This window comes from Syzygium oleosum, unplaced genomic scaffold (genome assembly GCF_021117445.2).
Source record: "Syzygium oleosum isolate NSW1041296 unplaced genomic scaffold, Sole_v2.1 Sole_v2.02, whole genome shotgun sequence".
Classification (NCBI taxonomy): domain Eukaryota; kingdom Viridiplantae; phylum Streptophyta; class Magnoliopsida; order Myrtales; family Myrtaceae; genus Syzygium; species Syzygium oleosum.
Window position 1 is genome coordinate 5,116,100 of NW_026607486.1, and position 20,528 is coordinate 5,136,627.

Below are 20,528 nucleotides of genomic sequence, written 5' to 3' on the forward strand. Positions count from 1 at the left end.
TTTCTCGGCACAATTTTGAGAATCAGTTTTTTTCTTCTTTTTCTTTTTTTTGTTTTCTTCTTTTTGTGTTGCTCTTCTTGGGCTGTGGCCTGTCGCCGGCCGCCGGCGACCGGCCACGGCCCAGGCCGGCGAGGGCGTCACGGCCCTCGCCGGCGGAGGCGAGGGTCCCCCTTGCCGGCGAGGGCGGCCGCCGTCGGTCATGGCGAGGTCGGCCTCGCCCGATCGGCGAGGTCGAGCCTCACCTTGGGTTTCAACGACGAGGCTCGGCCTCGCCGGATCAGGCGAGGCCGACCTCGCCGTCGCGACACGGCGAGGTCGGCCTCGTCCGAGATCGGCGAGACCGGCCGACGAGGCGGCTAGGGCGGCGGCGAGGGCCGCGACGCCCTGGCCTGTGGCCGGTGCCGGCGCCGGCGCCGGCGACCGGCCATGGCCAAAGAAGGAAGGATAGAAAGAAAAAAAAAAAAAAAAAAATTAAACAATTTAAAATATTATTAAAATATTATTAATAAAAAGAAATTTTGTGTAGTTACTAAACGTATTTACGTTCTTTTCTATCCGGGAATAGAAATTTTGGACAGTTACCAAATGCCTTCAAATGCTTAGAAATTGTTTCCGGGTACAAAATAAAAAAGAACCATTTCTGAGTGGAAATAGTTCCCCGGCATAGAAACATTATCATGCGCACCCTAAGTGGCCGCTTCATGCTCTTAGTCGAGACTAGGTTCACTTGGAACATTTTTTGAAAAAAATGATCTCTTTCCAAATCCATGTTTGAAATTTCCCCCAACTTGAGGGGATAAGATCACGTCGACTCTACAAAATTAGGATTGATCTGTCACATTCCCTCTTTCCCTTTTTGAAGCCACTAATTTTGGTGATGAGTATCAAATATTATTAATTTCCATCCATAATCACATTCATGGTTCATAACTGCATGATGATCTTGCTGAAAATCAACAGAGGGAAACCCGAAACCCTTTTGCATTATCCACACATTCCATAATGGTGGTGTTGACAGGTAATGAAGGATGCTTCCCTTTTTTTACGTCAAGAATTTCTTCCATAAAAGGGCGAAAGCAGAGTTTTAAAAAAAGGGATGAGCAGACCAAGACGCTTCATTTGCAGTTCTCGTCTGAAGACACACGAATTTATAATATATTCGAGTTTTGTTTTAAGTTGCTGAAGGAACAGAGAGCAATGGGGCTCTCCTCTCGTTCCCATTTTCTCCTCTCGGTCTTGCTTTTGTGTCTGGTGCATTCACCCACCTTTGCCTTGAAAAAGGTGATGCTCGCTTTTTGCCTTGTTTTATGCAAAAATAAGATCACTAGTTCTTTTCACAGTATGATTTATTTTTCTCATCTTTTATCTAAGTTCTTTCCCCAAAATCTTAGGATAAGAATTGAGTACTCAAACTTTAAAAAGCTACTAAGTTGAAAATTTTGTCAAATCAGTACAATCGAGTATTTTCATTAATTCCGTCTAACTTGGCTATCAAAAAATGTTGATAGGACTTTTTTTTGAAATTTCACTCGTTTTAGTCCAAATCTGATTTTCTAATCTATATTTAATTCAAACTAAATTGAAAAAAAGCTAATTTAAATAAAAGGGAAAACCAGGTGAGCTTGCACCTGCTAGACCTCGGTCAGTGGCTAGCCTAAATCTAGTAAGCCGAGGGCATCACTCACCAAATTTGGCTAGCCATCTCCAAGATCTGGGCGAGGGTTCGAGGCCATCACCGGAACTTTCCAGTGATGGTGGGGCAGCGGCGTCAAAGCCTGGTTTTCCCTCTTTTTAAATTTTTCTTATTTTTTTTATTCTCATTTATACAAATTTTGAGTTAGAAAAATAATTTTTGGATCCAAACAACTTGTTTCACCATATGCTTTATGTTTGAGCCAAGTCAGCACAATATAAGAGAGAGAGCTTTATGTTTTAGCCAAGTCAGCACAATATAAGAGAGAGAGAATAATAATGAAACATCGAGTCAATATTTCCGTTAGCCAACTTAAATCAATATGTTAAGAGACTAATTGCACAGTTGATTACACAATTTTGACAAATTTTAGGACATATTGTACTTTTTGAAAGTGTTTTATGCTTCAGTCTCCAAAATGTTTTTTTATGGCGCTTCCTTTGATTTCTATATATGTTGTCTATCACTCTGCTTCTCAGCTCGATCATTTCTGGGCGTTTGCTTTTCAATGGCCTCATTTTTTTCTCCTTTCTTTCTGCTTTAGCCTTACATCGTGTACTTAGGTTCTCATGCACACGGTCCAGAACTGACCGCAACAGATATTGAAAGTGTCACCAATTCTCATTATAATTTACTCGGATCGTACTTGGGAAGGTATAGTTCGGATTTATACTTCATAAGCATGAAAATCCTAGTATTTCTTCATTCCAAGTAAAATGTAATTTCTTTGTTCTGTCCTTCAACTTATTTCGACAGCAACGAGAAGGCTCAGGAGGCAATTTTCTATTCATACACTCATCACATCAATGGTTTCGCTGCAATTCTCGAAGAGGATGAAGCGGCAGAAATTGCCAGTGAGAGTTTGGCTATATTATTATGTGAATTTAATTTACGTGTTTGATGAATTGGTCTGCGAAGACAAGAGTGCTGCTCTGTTTTCCTCTTTTCCATCTGCAAAATTCACCACTTTTCTTTTGATGCAGAGCACGCAAATGTCTTATCTGTGTTTCTAAGCAAAGGAAGGAAATTGCACACAACAAGGTCATGGGATTTCTTGGGGCTAGGGAGAAACGGGGTGATTCTAAAGAGTTCCATCTTGTGGAAGGCTAGGTTTGGGGAAGACACGATTATTGGCAACCTCGACACAGGTATCTTTCATTATTTTTGGGATTGCGGACTTCTTTTCTTAATTTAACTATGGAATTATTTTTTATTTTGTTTTCTTTTTGCTCAAATTGGTTTAATTACATTTATCATCATATCTCCGTTGACCCCTGAATTTGCTTTAGTTGAATGAGTTTTTGGAACCTGATTTGATGGCTGCACGTTTTCAAGAAATTTTCAGTTTTCTGATCAGCTTTTTCTGCATACGATAAACAAAAGTGAGACCATAAACCTTTTTGCTCATATCAGAAAAATTATAAGCTGCCAAATCAAGAAAATCCCTTTATCGATATCTTCCAGAGAGTCTCATGAATTTGGGAAATTGGTGTTTTAGTTACGGGAGAAACAATGATCGAGAAGTCTCCCAGGGATAAACTTTCACTGTCGTTTACTGACAAAGTATGGAAGGATTCATATTGTGTTCGTGCTTTGCAACTTTCCTTGGTTGTATCCACTAACTCAAAACGACTGACTCATTGCTCTCAAAAATGGGTTCATAACTTTTTCATGGAAAAGCTTCAGCGAATGGTGGTAGGGTCTCAGCAAATGAATAGTGACTACTCACAAATTGATTTTGCTTCCTTTGTGCATAATACATGCATCACACTGTGACTTTGTCAATTGTTTTCCTTTTTTTACATTTTGCAGGAGATGCTTATGGTTTCTCTTTTCTTTGTTTCTACAGGTGTTTGGCCGGAATCAAAGAGCTTTAATGATGAAGGGATGGGTCCTATTCCGGGAAAGTGGCGAGGAATCTGTCAACGGGGCATAAAAGATAAATTTTCTTGCAACAGGTTTTAGTCCTCCTAAATAATTTCTTTATCTTCTTTGCCTCACTGAGTTTAATTCCGAGTGTTTCCACGGGTTAATGAATTTTTTTGTTTAGGTTGACTTGTTTGTCATGTGTTTTTCAGAAGATCTTTTTACACTTCCACTCTTAGTTTTCATAGCAAAGAGGAGAAAAGTGCATTTCTGCTGGTTTAATGAAAAGTAGCGTTCATATAACTACAATAATTGCTTATATGGGCACTGGTTCACAAGAAAGATGGTGTGATCCTTACTTGGATACCAATTTGAAAGTTAATTTAGATCAGAACATTGTTAGTTGTGGCCAATAACAGTGACTATATAACAGAAACTTTCAAAGGGAAGGTTCCAAAGCGTACACAGGAAGCTGTTCATCCGAAGTCGTCGCTTGCATCACTTTCAAGGGAATAGTTGACTTTTTTTAGTAGCAGAGCCACAAAAGCTTGAATATGTTAGAAACGACGTGCCTTTGCAATTATTATAGAAAATTTTTTGTCTTCTCAGCCATATCATGTTGCAAAAGCACACAAACCTATGTTTTTTTTAACTGTATTAATTGAAGTGTTAGCCCTTGATGCTCAGCTATTTTATGTCCATTTATAACATGCAATGACCTGCCCACCTGGGCCTTTTGCCTAGTTGATTATTGTTTAGCAAGCTATGACGTTAACTTTTTGCATCTTCAAGACGAACGAGGCTTGCTTCATCAGAAGCTCGTACATGTTTCCTGTTCGCTCTTCCATTTATGTTGTTCACATGGCTAATATTGCTTGTTGAAGCAAGCTCATGATTCTGTGTCGTTCTTTATAATGTGATCATTACTACCCTTATCTTCTGCAACATTGTCTAATCTGCTGAAGTTTACTCTCTTTGAAGAGTTTTACAACCCTGCAAGAGATTAACTCTCTCCTTTTGCGGGTTTTGTCATGGAAAGGTCATGTTTCTCTTTAAAAATTAGAGTTTCTAATTTTTCTTATTTTTAGGGCTTTCGCTTACGGCCCTTGGAATTCTTTGTTTTCTATATGCGCAGGACACGACATTTGATTTCCCCATATTAGACTTTAAAAGATAAAAATTTAAATAAATGATCCATGAACAATTGTTTCACGTGACATTCACCACTTGGTGAATCCAATCTCTCATTTCTCTGTACTAAGGAAGCTGATCGGAGCGAGGTACTTCAACAAAGGCTATGCTGCATATGCTGGACACCTTAACTACACATTCTACACGGCACGGGATAATGAGGGTCACGGGTCCCACACTCTGTCTACAGCGGGAGGAAGCTTTGTCCCTGGAGCGAGTGTTTTTGGGAATGGCAATGGAACTGCTAAGGGAGGATCTCCTAGGGCCCGTGTTGTGGCATACAGAGTGTGCTGGCCTCCAATTGATCAAAATGAGTGCTTTGATGCAGACATCTTGGCAGGCTTTGATGCTGCGATAAGCGATGGCGTCGATGTTCTATCTGTGTCTCTAGGCGGGGATCCAGCAGAGTTTTTCATGGACGGAATTGCTATTGGATCCTTCCATGCAGCTAGGAATGGGGTTGTGGTTGTTTCTTCTGCTGGCAACTCTGGGCCCCAACCGGGGACCGTGTCTAATGTTGCTCCATGGATGATCACCGTTGCTGCAAGCACAATTGACCGGGAATTCACGACCTACATTGCTCTTGGAGACAAGCAGCACCTAAAGGTATTAGACTACTCTTATACAGATGAGCTTACAATTCGTCCTACTTTGGTATCTGAATCTATGTGCAGCGTAATGACTAAACTGGTTAAGTCATTCTTGCTGCACTGAAAGAACTTTATGTTGCTCTCATGGATTTGCTTTCTAAAATTTTCAGTTTGTCGGTCCTTGTAGTTCAAGTAGTTATGCTTTTTCTTGATACTGTACTGTATTTATGAATTTCATGAAAGGGGTTGAGCCTTTCGGCCAAAGGGTTGCCATCCAATAAATTCTATCCACTAATCAGTGGTGCAGATGCGAAGGCTGCAGATGTCTCGGCCGCAGAAGGGTTAGTATATTCTGCTGATATTTTTCAAAATGTCCTATACTTCTCAAGTCATCCACTTCTGCATAGTACATTTCACTTTCATAAGCTATGACAGGAATTCTGAGTATTGCTTAAATCGTTGCAGTTTGCTCTGCAAAGCTGGAACCCTTGACCCCAAGAAGGTGAAGGGGAAGATCTTGGCATGCCTTCGCGGTGATAACGCAAGAATCGACAAGGGCCACCAAGCTGCCCTTGCTGGTGCTGTTGGGATGGTTTTGGCTAATGATGAAGAGAATGGAAATGATATTGTTGCTGATGCTCATGTTCTTCCCGCTGCTCACATTTCTTTCGCAGATGGGAAGGTTCTCTTCACGTACATCAACTCCACAAAGTAAATTTTCTAAGCAGTTCCTTCTTTTTTTCCGCCTGCTCGCAGCCATCTTTCCGGGTTCATCCCACTTTTCTTGAGGATTCTCAAGTTCTTATATATGCTTTTACTTCTCCATGCGCACGCGTGCACACATCTGTCTCATTTAGGTTTCCTATGGCTTACATCACTCATGTGAAGACAACGTTGAACACGACACCTGCTCCTTTTATGGCTTCCTTCTCATCCAGGGGACCGAACATCGTAGAGCCAGCAATCCTGAAGGTATATTAGTGGGATTCGTTTATTCGGCTTTTATGGCATCTATGCTCTTTTTGGTTAATCAACTACCTTTTTTAACTGTAAGTCCATTCCAAAAGATCTAATTGTCGTTGATGTACTTCAGCCCGATATTACTGCACCCGGAGTGAAGATCATTGCTGCTTATACACTGGCAGTTAGTCCAACAGGTCTAGATTTCGACACGCGTAGAACGCCTTTCTATGTATTGTCCGGCACCTCAATGTCCTGTCCTCATGTGTCCGGCATCGTTGGTCTCCTCAAAACCCTCTATCCCAGTTGGAGTCCTGCCGCGATACGATCCGCAATCATGACAACCGGTAATCTATCTTCAAGGGTTGTCTCTTTTAGTTCTTTTTCAATTGTGTTAACGGCAAGCAGATTCTACTTCTTTGTTGCGTCTTTGATTTTGACTTTAACCATTTCACAGCAAGAACACGAGACAACAAGGTGGAGCCGATGCTCGATTCATCTTTTGTTAAGGCAACTCCATTTTCGTATGGTGCTGGCCACATCCGGCCAAACCGTGCGATGGACCCTGGTCTCGTGTATGACTTGACGGCAAACGACTACTTGGACTTCCTATGCGCCCGAGGTTACAATGAATCCCAACTGAGATTATTCACCAATGAGACCCACACATGCCCTAAACATTTTAATGCGGTGGATATGAACTATCCTTCTATCACTGTCCCGAATCTCAACAGCACCGTGGTGGTCACAAGAAGGGTGAGGAATGTGGGCACTCCTAGCACGTATTATGCACGCGTTAAGGCACCAGCTGGATTGTCAGTCTCCGTCCAACCGCAGAGCCTGGTGTTCGAAAGGTTTGATGAAGAGAAGGAATTCAAGGTGGTGTTGAAACCTAATGTTGCTGGCAAGCCCTTTGATTATGTGTTTGGACGGTTGATCTGGTCTGATGGGGTGCACTATGTGAGGAGTCCTCTGGTTGTGAAGCACCAGTGAACATGACAACTACAATGAAGATTGGGGTTTGGCAAGCTAAATAGGCTCTGATGGTGGCTTGCGGTAGCCTTCACTTTTATCTTTGGGGTATAGGGATTCCTCAGGGACAACGTTTTTTGTTTCCCTTTCTATCAAGTGGGAACAATTTATTTCGTTTAATTGGGGGAGAAAAATGGATTGTTTTATGCATTGACAAGTTTACTGGCTAATAAAAAGGAAGTATAGATCCTGTTCGAAAAAATAGTGGAGCCGTCCTCAATCTATCTTATGCTCTGTTTTGTTGCATTATTTCTGCCCTTGAAGTCCAACCCAAACACAATTAATAAATACTACTGGGTGTCATAATTTTACGCATGAATTTCGAGTTCGCAAACTATCCTCTTGCGGTCCCCTAGTCTGTACGATCAAAATAATGCCAACATAAGTAAGCAAAGATATTGATGGAAATGTGTGCACAGAACTTGACTGCATTGCTTGTCCCTAGAACATATTTCTCCAACATGGTTCAATCAAAATGTCAACCCAACAGACAAGTGTTTCTGTCAATATCCATTGCCGTCAGATCCAATATTTGCTCGAAGATGCCAATGCCAAGAAAAAAGCACAAAGAGTGGATTGCTGCAACTAGTTCCTAAAAATAAGATCTCTAGTGGGATAGATGATAAGAAGGGTTTCATCAATCGACTTTTATCTCTCAGGAGCTAATCCACAAGCCAAGGATGTTGTCGGCATCTGAAGTTCTATAAGATGAAAACGTTAAAGTGACTGAATCGCTGTCCAATTTGACCTTTTTTTTTTTTTTTGTCTTGAGTTCTATTTGACATTAACGTCCAGAAAAATCATCAGTAAGCACAATCTAGTTCGTAAATTCATAAAAGAAAGGGGTTTACAGGAGGAACTATGAATACTCTGTTGCCGAACCAACTCGATCTAGATTAGACACATCAATCGGGACAAACATGTGACGCATTGGATTTAACTCACTCAAGATATTGCCCTCTTTGGTTCATTCCATTCCAAGCCCCTCACCATTTTGTTCTTTTGCGTACAAGCAGGCACTTTCCTAGGAGGTTAATCATCTTGGTAGATATCTAATCTTGTTAAGTTAAAAGGTGCCTCCGTGAATTAATTACAGTTTTCACATATATAACCCAAGTACAATTTTCCCTGCTTTGTGTGCAATTCGGTTTATTCATGCCCCTTTCGCCATCCTAGAAGGTTGTCAACTGGCCACTCCATGCTTTTGTCGGACCAAGTCAATACAGGCCTATTAAACTACACAACTATTGAAGGGGGTCCAGCCCTTACACCAAACTGTGACATTCGTGGATTAACTCACTTGAGGTATTGTCTACTTTGACGCATCCCAATCTAAGCCTCACAATTTTGTCCTTTGGCGTACAATGAGGCACTTTCCCAAGGGGTCACCCATCCTAGTATCACTCTAGCCCGAGTACGCTTAGCTTTGAAGTTTTAAAGCAAAACTTGTCGTTATTTCAAAAGGAGGCTCCGTGAGTTAATTCCAGTTTTTACATATATATATCTCGGGACGCTTTCCACCTATTTGGTGTGCAATTCATTTCATTCCTACCATTTTTGCCATCCTAGAAGCCTATAAGGAGTCGTTCCTTGTCTAAGCCCTCTGGTCCCTGCCCTCGTTGGACGGGGTCATTACAGGCCACCAGCTTGTGTGTCGTTCTTCCCCAAATCACACACCTACTACAGGGGATCCCGCACTAATACCATATTATAACGTCCTAAATTAACTCACTTGAGATATTGTTTGCTTTGACCCGTCCCATACCGAGCCTCACAATTAGAGCACTACCAAGATGGGTGACCTCCAGGGAAAGTGCCTAGGACAAATCCGAGAGGCACGTTACAGGACGGGCCAAAGCGGATAATACCTTAATTGAGTTAATTCAATGGCGTCACAATATGGTATCAGAGCGGGACCCTCTTCGGTAGGCATGTGATTCGGGAATGAACCACGTGGAAGCTAGTGGGCCTGTAACGACCCGGTTCGACAAGGGCGGAGGCCAGATGGCTCGGACAAGAAGCAGCGTCTAGCGAGTTTCTAGGATGGCGAATGAGGCAGGTGTGAACTGAATTATACGCCAAATAAGGGAAAGCGTGTCTGCGATATGTGTTTGTGTGTGTAAAAGTTGGAATTAACTCGTAAAGGCGCGTTTTGACGTAACGGCAAGCTTTGTTTTGGAACTCCGAAGTTAAGCGTGCTCAAGCTAAAGTACTACTAGTATGGGTGACCTTCTTGGAAAGTGCCTACATGTATGCCAAAGGACAAAACGACAAGATTCGGTATGGGATAGGCCGAAGGGAACAATATCTCCGGTGAGTTAATCTAGGGACGTCACAAAACATTTGCCAAACATTTCTAACTTCGAATTTACAATTGTCAACCAACTATTATTGTATATCCATGGCTCATGGTCATCAATAAGTATAGCCATCGACAAGAACTCTAGTGACTCGTCCATGGCCACACCTCAACTGATCCCAAGCCAATGTACTTGTTTGAATCGATATCATGTTGACTATAATGACTTAGTCAATTTTTTGTGTAAACGCATGCCTTGACAAGAGTATCCTGAATCAGTTGTGCGTGTTATCGGCCATCGCCATGCTTGAGAGCTTGGAGATTTGGGTAGGGCATGATAACCATTCTGGTTCTGTCCAGAACTGGTTTTCTGTTCCCAGAAATAGCTTTGGACTCGAAATCCATTTGGTAACGCAATTCCATTTTTCTATTTTTGGAACAACTTTTTGTTCCAGAACCGATTCTGAATCAGAAATCAGAACAAAAAAAAAGTAATTTTTCTATTTCTAGACCAAAAATAAGAATCATTTCTGAGAGAACTCTTCTTTTAAAACACATGTTCATCTGGAAGCCACGATCTTTGAGGTGGGAAAAAAAAGTAAAAAATCAAAAATTTCAAAACTTCACAGAATGGTTTAGAATCTGTGGCTACCGACTTTGAGCGAAATTTAAATTTTTTTAGGTGCCGAAAAAATAAAAATAAAAATAAAATCAAAATTTTCAAAATTTCACAAAATGGTTTAGAATACCTATGGCCACCCACTTTGAGCGAAATTTAATTTTTTTTAGATGTCAAAAAAAATAAAAAATAATCAAAAAATCTAAAATTTAAAAACTTCATAGAATGTCTTAGAATACCTATAGCTACCCAATTTGAGCGAAATTTAATTTTTTTTAGGTGCCAAAAAAAATTAAAAAAAGCAAAAAATAAAAAATTTCAAAACTTCACAGAATGGCTTAGAATACCTGTGGTCATCCACTTTGAGCGAAATTTAAATTTTTTTAGGTGCCGAAAAAAATAAAAAAATAAAAAATTTCAAAACTTCACAGAATGGCTTAGAATACCTGTGGCCATCCACTTTGAGCGAAACTTAAAATTTTTTAAGTGCAGAAAAAAATAAAAAAATAAATAAATTCAAAACTTCACATAATTGCTTAGAATATCTGTGGCCACCCACTTTGAGTGAAATTTAATTTTTTTTAGGTGCCGAAAAAAAATAAAAATAAGCAAAAAATAAAAGTTTTAAAACTTCACAGAATGGCTTAGAATACCTGTGGCCACCAACTTTGAATGAAATTTTACTTTTTTTAGGTACCAAAGAAAAGAAAAAAAAGCAAAAAATCGAAAATTTCAAAAGTTCACAGAATGACTTAGAATACATGTGGTCATCCACTTTGAGTGAAATTTAATATTTTTAGGTGCCGAAAAAAATTAAAAAATCAAAAATACCATTTGGGCACCTAAAAAAAATTAAATTTCACTCAAAGTGGGTGGCTAGAGGCATTCTAAGTCATTCTGTGAAGTTTTAAAATTTTTATTTTTTTATGTTTTTATTTTTTTTCGGCACCTAAAAAAATTTAAATTTCACTCAAAGTGGGTGGCCACAGATATTCTAAGTCATTCTGTGAAGTTTTGAAATTTTTTATTTTTTGTTTTTTTTTTCACCTCAAAAAATTAAAATTTCACTCAAAGTGGGTGGCCACAGGTATTCTAAACTATTCTGTGAAGTTTTGAAATTTTTGAGTTTTTGAATTTTTTTGGGCACCTTAAAAAAATTAAATTTCACTCAAAGTGGGTGGCCACATGTATTCTAAACTATTCTGTGAAGTTTTGAATTTTTTGATTTTTTGATTTTTTTTGGGCATCTAAAAATATTTAAATTTCACTAAAAGTGGGTGGCCACAGGTATTTTAAGCCATTCTATGAAGTTTTGAAATTTTTGATTTTTTTTGAAAAAATTCAACAAATTTCCTATTTTCCCGAAATCTGAATTTTTTTATTTTTTGGAAATTGTGATGAATTTTTCAATTTTTTTTGGATTTTTTGAATTTTTTGAGATTTTTAGGAATTTTTTGGATTTTCTAATTATTTTTATTCCATTTCTAAAAAAATGGATTTTTTTTCCTGGAAATAGAATTTTGTGTTGTTTTTCAAACCGGTTTTTATTTCAGGAAATAGAAATTTTGTGCTGTTATCAAAAGGGTTTCTGTTCTAGAAATAGAAATTTTTGGTTGTTATCAAACGGGTTTCTTTTATCAAAAACTCATCCTGAAACCAGAAATAGAAAAATCTATTTCTGTTTCAGGAACTCATTCTGGAACAGAATGGTTATCATTCGCTACCTTGGTGGCCATGGCTGCAAGTGGGAAGAGAGAGAACGGCCACAATGTCGATGCAACGCTTGAAAGAGGAGCTGTCATCAAGGAAGATCGGGCACCGGAAGTAGCTTAGTGCAGGTGCGGCGGAAGGAAGAACGATGAATGAAGAAGATGAAAGATAAAAAAATGAAAACAAAAAAGAAAGAAAGAAAGAAAACAGTGAAACAAAAAAATTCCCCTGATCAAGGATTTGAAAAGTGACATGTGAGATGTACTCTCTAGTGTTTATTTGAGACAAAGTGGCAACTTTATACTATTATTTGAGAAAAGATTTACTTTGAACTGTCTTTTAAAAAAATGATCTCGCTCCAAATCCTTACTTGAAATTTCCTGCAACTTGAGTGGATAAGAGCACGTCAACTTTACAAAATTAGGATAGGTCTTTCACATTCCCTCTTTCCCCTTTTGAAGCTACTAATTTTGGTTTTGAGTATCAAATACTATAAATTTCTTTCCATAATCACATTCTTGGTCCATAACTGCATAATGATCTTGCTGAAAATCAGCAGAGCGAAGCCCGAAAGCCTTTTGCATAATCCTCACATTCCATAATGGTGGTGTTGACAGCTAATGAAGGAAATGTAAGGATAATCTTCCATAAAAAGGCGAAAACAGAGATTAAAAAGGGCAGAGTAGAGCAAGACGCTTCATTTGCAGTTCTCGTCTGAAGACAGAGGAATTCATATTATATTCAAGTTTGTTTTAAGCTGCAGAAGAAACAGAGAGCAATGAGGCTCTCCTCTCATTCCCAGTTTCTCCTCTCAGTCTTGCTTTTGTGTCTGGTGCATTCACCCACCTTTGCCTTGAAAAAGGTAATGCTCGCTTTTTGCCTTGTTTTATGCAAAAATAAGATCTATTCAACTTTTGTTGTTTTCAATCACGAAAGTCTTCCGTTTTGATCGCTAGTTCTTTTCGCAGAATGGTTTATTTTTCTCATCTTTTATCTAAGTTTTTTTCCCAAAATCTTAGAATAGGAATCGATTCCTCAAACTTTTAAAAGCTACTTTAAGTCTAAAAATTTGTCAAGTTGACACGATCAAGTCTTATCATTAATTCCTTCTAACTTGACTATTGAAAAATGCTAATCTGACTTTTCTTTGAAACGCCACTAGTTTTAGTCTAAATTTGATTTTCAAACCTATATTTAATTCAAATTAAATTGAGAAAAAAAATTATTTAAATAAAAGTGAAAAGCAGGTGAGTTTGAAGTGGTCAGTGGCCGGCGACACTTACCAGATTTGGCTAGCCAGCGCCAAGATCTGGGCGAGGGTTGCTAGCCATCGCCGGATTCCGGCAATGGTGGGGCAACGGCATCAAGGCCTGGTTTTCCCCTCTTGTTAAATTTTTCTTATTTTTTTAATCTCATTTAAATAAATTTTGAGTTAAAAATTATATTTGGATCCAAACAACTCGTTTCAGCCATATGCTTTATGTTTAGCCAAGTCAGCACAATGTAAGAGAGAGAAATTAATGATAATAAAGTCTGTGTCAACATTTTTGTTAGCTTAAAATGGAGTTTTATCAGGATTTGATTGCACCTTTTGAAAGTCTTTATAAGTTTTAATACCTTCAGTCTGCAAAATCTTTTTTTTATGGCGCTTCCTTTGATTTCTATCAATGTTGTCTATCTTTCTGGTCGTTTGCTTTTCAATGGCCTCATTTTTTCTCCTTTCTTTCTGCTTTAGCCTTACATCGTGTACTTAGGATCTCATGCACACGGTCCAGAACCGACTGCAGCAGATATTGATAGTGTTACCAATTCTCATTATGATTTACTCGGATCGTACTTGGGAAGGTATAGTTCGAATTTATACTCGCAAGCATGAAACTCGAAGTTTTTCTTCATTCCAAGAAAATGTGATTTTTTTGTTCTGTCATTCAACTTATTTCGACAGCAATGAGAAGGCTCAGGAGGCAATTTTCTATTCATACACTCATCACATCAATGGTTTCGCTGCGATTCTCGAAGAGGATGAAGCTGCAGAAATTGCCAGTGAGAGTTTGGCTATATTATTATGTGATCAATGATTTGGTCTGCGAAGCCAAGAGAATGCTGCTCTGTTTTCCTGTTTTCCATCTACAAAATTCATGGCTTTATCTTTTGATGCAGAGCACCCAAATGTCTTATCAGTTTTTCTAAGCAAAGGAAGGAAATTGCACACAACAAGGTCATGGGATTTCTTGAGGCTAGAGAGAAATGGAGTGATTCATAAGAGTTCCATCTTGAGGAAGGCTAGGTTTGGGGAAGATACAATTATCGGCAACCTCGACACAGGTTTCTTTCGTTATCATTGGGATTGTGAAGTTTTTTTTTTTAATTCAACTGTGGAATTATTTTTCGTTTCTTTTATTTTGGCTCAAATTGGTTTAACTACATTTATCATCATATCTCCGTTGACCCCTAAATTCTCTTTAGTTGCATGAGTTTTTTTAACCTGATATAATGGCTGCACGTTTTCAAGAAAATTTTAGTTTTTGCATGAAGTTGAGCACAACAATTCTGCCACGTCGAGCATTACCGTACTGCCTGACCAAAAAAAAAAAACATTACGGTACTGACTATTTCTAGATCAGCGTCTTCTGCACGCGGGGAAAGAAAAGTGAGACCTTAAAACTTTTTTGCTCATATCGGAAAAATCATAAGATGCCAAATCAAGAAAAATGTCCCTTTGTCATTATCTTCCTAAGAGTTTCATGAGTTTGGGAAATTGGTGTTTTAGTTATTCATAAGAATTAAAAAAAAAAAAATAGAGAGAAACAATGATTGAGGATTCTCCCAGGAATAAACTTTCTACGTCATTTTCGGACAGAGTGTGGAAAGGTTCATCTTGTATTCGTGCTTTGCAACTTTTCTTGGCTTTTTTCACTAACTCAAAACGACTGATCTCAGTGTTCTTACAAAAGGGTTCGTGACTTTTTCATGGAAATGCTTCAGGGAATGGTGGTAGGGTCTCAAAAATTGAATCTTGACTATTCACAAAATGATTTTGCTTCCTTTGTGCATAATACATGTATCCCACTGTGAATTTGTCAAATGATTTCTTTTTTGACATTTTGCAGGAGATACTTATGGTTTCTCTTGTCTTTTTTGCTATAGGTGTTTGGCCAGAATCGAAGAGCTTTAACGATGACGGGATGGGTCCTATTCCGGGAAAATGGCGAGGAATCTGTCAGCGGGGCATAAAAGATGGATTTTCTTGTAACAGGTTTTAGTCCTCCTAAATAATTTCCTTTTCTTCTTTGGCTCGCTGAGTTTATTTCCAAGTGTTTCCACGGGTTAATGAATTTTTTTGTTTAGGTTGAATTGTTTGTCATGTGCTTTTTAGTATATTTTTTTACACTTACACTTTTGGTTTTTACATCAAAAAGGAGAAAAGTGTATTTCTGCTGGTTCAACGAAAAGTAGTGTTCATATAACTACACCAATAATTATCCAAAATGTCGTAAACCTTATTGGAGAGTCGTATGGAGGCATTATACCAGGGCAATGCTAGCGACTTCCGTAACTTCTTAAGCAGCTGCTTAAAGATTAAATAGAAAAAAAAGAACTAAAATCATCAGCAACTACATCGAGTGCTAAAAGCTTCGGTTTGCCGCAGAGAAGCAATAAGTTTGGATGGACGATCCCGATCCGTCCGACAATCCATCCGCTGTTTATTGTTTAGCAAGCTATGACATCGACTTTTTGCATCTTAAAGACGAACAAGGCTTGCTTCATCGGGAGCTCTTACTCGTTTCTTGTTCCCTCTGCTTTGATGTTGTTCACATGGCTAATATTGCTTGTTGAAGCAAGCTCATGATTCTGTGTCGTCGTTATGATGTGACCATTACTACCCTCATCTTCTGCGACATTGTTAAATCTGCCAAAGTTTACTCTCTGTGAAGAGTTTTACGACCTTGCAAGAGATTTAACTCTCTCCTTTTGCGGGTTTTGTCATGGAAAGGTCATGTTTCTCTTGAAACGTTAGAGTTTCTAATTTTTTATTATATTTAGGGCTTTCGCTTACAGCCCTCGGAATTCTTTGTTTTCTATGTGCGCATGTCACGATATTTGATTTCCCCATATTAGACTTTAAAAGATAAAAATTTAAATAAATGAACCATGAACAATTGTTTCACGTGACATTCACCACTTGGTGAATCCAATCTCTCATTTCTCTGTGCTAAGGAAGCTGATCGGAGCGAGGTACTTCAACAAAGGCTATGCTGCATATGCCGGACACCTTAACTACACATTCTACACGGCACGGGATAATGAGGGTCACGGGTCCCACACTCTGTCTACAGCGGGAGGAAGCTTTGTCCCTGGAGCGAGTGTTTTTGGGATGGGCAATGGAACTGCTAAGGGAGGATCTCCTAGGGCCCGTGTTGTGGCATACAAAGTGTGCTGGCCTCCGATCGATCAAAATGAGTGCTTTGACGCGGACATCTTGGCAGGCTTTGATGCTGCGATAAGCGATGGCGTCGATGTTCTATCTGTGTCTCTAGGTGGGCATCCAGCAGAGTTTTTCATGGACGGAATTGCCATTGGTTCCTTCCATGCAGCTAGGAACGGGGTTGTGGTTGTTTCTTCTGCCGGCAACTCTGGGCCCGAACCAGGGACCGTGTCTAATGTTGCTCCATGGATGCTCACCGTTGCTGCAAGCACGATTGACCGGGAATTCACGACCTACGTTGCTCTTGGAGACAAGCAGCACCTAAAGGTATTAGACTACTCTTATACACAGATGAGCTTACAATTCGTCCTACTTTGGTCTCTGAATCTACGTGCAGTGTAATGACTAAACTTGTTAAGTCGATCTTGCTGCCCTGAAAGAACTTTCTTCAGTTCTCGTGGATTTGCTTTCAAAATTTCATTTTCTGTTCAATTTCGTTTCGTAGGTCCTTGTAGTTCAAATAGTTATGCTTTTTCTTGATACTAATGTGTACTGTCTTTATGAATTTATGAAAGGGGTCGAGCCTTTCGGCCAATGGGTTGCCATCCAACAAATTCTATCCACTAATCAGTGGTGCAGATGCGAAGGCTGCAGATGTGTCGGCTGCAGAAGCGTGAGTTTAATCTGCTGATGTTTTTCAAAATTGTCCTCTACTTCTCAGTCATATCCACTTTTGTATAGTACATTTCACTTTCTTAAACCATTACAGGAATTGAGTATTGCTTGAATTGTTGCAGTTTGCTCTGCAAGCCTGGAACCCTCGACCCCAAGAAGGTGAGGGGGAATATCTTGGCATGCCTTCGCGGTGATACCGAAAGAGTCGACAAGGGCCACCAAGCTGAGCTTGCAGGTGCTGTTGGGATGGTTTTGGCTAATGATGAAGCGAATGGAAATGGTATTGTTGCTGATGCTCATGTTCTCCCCGCTGCTCACATTTCTTTCGCGGATGGGAAGGTTCTCTTCACGTACATCAACTCCACAAAGTAAATTTTCTGAGCAGTTCCTTCTTTTTTTTCCACGTGCTCGCAACCATCTTTCCAGGTTCATCCCACTTTTCTTGAGGATTCTCAGGTTCTTATATATGCTTTTACTTCTCCGCGCGCCCGCGTGCACATAACTGTCTCATTTAGGTTTCCTATGGCTTACATCACTCATGTGAAGACAATGTTGAACACGACACCTGCTCCTTTTATGGCTTCTTTCTCATCCAGGGGACCAAACATCGTAGAGCCTGCAATCCTGAAGGTATATTAGTGAGATTCGTTATTAACGTTTTTTATGGCATCTATGCTCTTTCTTGTTAATCAACTACCTTTTTAACTGTTAAGTTCTATGCTGAAAGATCTAATTGTCGTTGATGTACTTCAGCCCGATATTACTGCACCGGGAGTGAACATCATTGCTGCTTATACACTGGCAGTTAGTCCAACAGGTCTAGATTTCGACAAGCGTAAAACGCCTTTCAATGCATTGTCTGGCACCTCAATGTCCTGTCCTCATGTGTCCGGCATCGTTGGTCTCCTCAAAACCCTCTATCCCAGTTGGAGTCCTGCCGCGATACGATCGGCAATCATGACAACTGGTAATCTATCTATAAGTGCTCGCTCTTTTAGTTCTTTTCTATGGTGTTAACAGCAAGCAGATTCTTGCTTCTTTGTTGTGTCTTTGATTGTGACTTTAACCATTACACAGCAAGAACTCGAGACAACAAGGTAGAGCCGGTGCTCGATTCATCTTTTGTCAAGGCTACTCCATTTTCCTATGGTGCTGGACACATCCGGCCAAACCGTGCAATGGACCCTGGTCTCGTGTATGACTTGACAGAAAACAACTACTTGGACTTCCTATGCGCCCGTGGTTACAGTGAATCCCAACTGAGATTATTCGCCAATAGGACATACACATGCCCTAAACATTTTATTACGGCGGATATGAACTACCCTTCTATCACTGTCCCGGATCTCAACAGCACCGTGGTGGTCACAAGAAGAGTGAGGAATGTGGGCACTCCTGGCACTTATTATGCACGCGTTAAGGCACCAGCAGGAGTGTCAGTCTCCGTCCAACCGAGAACCCTGGTGTTCAAAAAGTACGAGGAAGAGCAGGAATTTAAGGTGGTGTTGAAACCTAATGCTGCTGGCAAGCCCGTTGATTATGTTTTTGGACGGTTGATCTGGTCTGATGGGGTGCACTATGTGAGGAGTCCTCTGGTTGTGAAGCATCCGTGAACATGACATGACAACTACAATGAAGATTGGGGTTTAGCAAGCTAAATAGCCTCTGATGATAGCTGGCTCTAGCCTTCACTTTTCTCTTTGGGGTAGAGAAATTTCTCAGAAGCAATGATTTTTGTTTCCTTTTCTATCAAGTGGGAACAAAGTATTTCGTTTAATTGGGGGAGAAAAATGGAATGTGTTTTATGTATTGACAAGTTTTCTGGCAAATAAAAAGGAAGTATAGATCCAGATCACAGAAATGGTGGAGCCATCTTCAATCGATCTTATGCTCTGTTTTGTTGCATTATTCCTGTCCTTGAAGTCAAATCCAAACGCAATCTAGAAATATAACCGGGTGTCATATTTTTACGCATGCAATTCGAGTTCGCAAACTATCCTCTTGTGGTCCGCAAGTCCGTACTAACAAAATAATGCAACATAAATAAGCAAGTATATTAGTGGAAATGGGTTCTCAGAACACGATCTGCATTCCTCTTCTCTGTTTCATATTTCTCCAACATGGTTCAATCAAATGTTAATCCATCAGACAAGTGTATCTGTCATTAACCATTGCGTCAGATCCAATATTTGCTAGAAGATACTAATGCAAAATATATATATACAGAGACTAGCTTTCTGAAAGTACACCCTAAAAAGAGAAGATCCCAGTAGGGCAGATGATCAGAAGGAGTTCATCAATCGACTTTCCATCTCTCGAGAGCTAATCCACAAGTCAAAGATGTTGTCAGCATTTGAAGTATCATCAAAGGTGAAAACTTTAAAGTGACTAAATGCTATTCTGTTCGACCTTTTTTTTACTAGTATGAGTCCTATTTGACATTAACATCGTGCAAAATGATCAATTAGCTCAATCCAGTGCGTAAATCTATAAAAGAAAGAGGTATACAGGAGGAACTATATATCCTCAATTGCAGAACCAACTCGATCAGGATCAGACACATCAATCTGGACAAATATATGCCAAAAATTTCTGACTTTGAGTGTGTTGGGAAAATATCAACGTGAATCAAGAAAAATAATGAAGTCAGACTTTGAGACGTAATATCACAATCTTTAAGGAATTATTTGCCCCACAACGTTATTAATGGTTACTAGCAAAAATCCTCAAGAATACAACAAAGTCTTGAATGAGAATACCATATAGCAATTCTGGTATTTCTCCAAAATCTCTCAAGGGAAACAATTGGAATAGATGGCTGTATATCTTTCGAAAGAGAACGAAAATGGAAGTTCTTGATAATGAACAAAAACGTTGAAATATTTATACGTTAAACAAACACAACCTTTCAAATGTGAAGAAGTTATGTCCAAACAGACACAACCTTCCAAAAGTTGCAAGAGCGTCTAATAACCATTAGGGAAAAATTAAAAATTCGAAATTATTTAATAATAAAAATAACCATAACTCATTTGTGAACAGTCACACTATTTTAATAGGACACAATGGTTATTATTATTAATTTTTATAATTTCGAATTTTGATAAATAAAAAATAATAATCATTGATTAGTGACAAATCTCGTCAATGTGCGCACTCACATCCTTTCGACGTGAAACAAAGCACCTCGTTGTTTGTTTTACAAACAAACTACCAATAGAGTGTACAATGAACGTAATAATTAAATCACATATAAGATAAGCTTGCCCAGCAAATGAAGGGGGTGGAGGAGAAGGAGGAATAACCGGAAAATAGAAAAAGAAAAGAGAAATTGCTCCCTTTATATTCGCAGAGAAAGAATAACATCAGAAAATGAAAACTATAAAAGAAAAACCAGACCAAAAAAAAAACAAGTATTCTTTTTTTTTTTCTGATAATTTGTATCTTCTCAACTAGCCCATCCCAGT

General features: G+C 39.2%; 1 protein-coding gene across 1 annotated transcript; it reads left to right on the plus strand.

Annotated features, from left to right (window-relative positions):
- Positions 1 to 1,197: 1,197 nt before the first annotated feature.
- On the plus strand, positions 1,198 to 18,922 carry LOC115664255 (uncharacterized). Its single transcript, XM_056304083.1, has 22 exons — positions 1,198 to 1,281; positions 2,238 to 2,347; positions 2,450 to 2,547; positions 2,677 to 2,841; positions 3,543 to 3,651; positions 4,822 to 5,356; positions 5,584 to 5,681; positions 5,806 to 6,051; positions 6,198 to 6,312; positions 6,434 to 6,647; positions 6,758 to 7,289; positions 12,681 to 12,822; positions 13,696 to 13,805; positions 13,906 to 14,003; positions 14,121 to 14,285; positions 15,108 to 15,216; positions 16,179 to 16,713; positions 16,962 to 17,059; positions 17,184 to 17,429; positions 17,577 to 17,691; positions 17,815 to 18,028; positions 18,139 to 18,922. The coding sequence occupies exons 1-22, from the start codon at positions 1,198 to 1,200 to the stop codon at positions 18,672 to 18,674; spliced, it is 4,674 nt and encodes a 1,557-aa protein (XP_056160058.1). The 3' UTR covers positions 18,675 to 18,922.
- The last annotated feature ends 1,606 nt before the right edge of the window (positions 18,923 to 20,528 follow it).

What these genes read in the sequence shown, in the direction of transcription:
- LOC115664255 (XM_056304083.1), top strand. Translation starts at nt 1,198, where the DNA reads ATGGGGCTCTCCTCTCGTTCCCATTTTCTCCTCTCGGTCTTGCTTTTG. An exon ending in CCACCTTTGCCTTGAAAAAG is followed by an intron (nt 1,282 to 2,237) that starts GTGATGCTCGCT and finishes TTTCTGCTTTAG; the next exon opens with CCTTACATCGTGTACTTAGG. An exon ending in GAGACAAGCAGCACCTAAAG is followed by an intron (nt 16,714 to 16,961) that starts GTATTAGACTAC and finishes AATTTATGAAAG; the next exon opens with GGGTCGAGCCTTTCGGCCAA.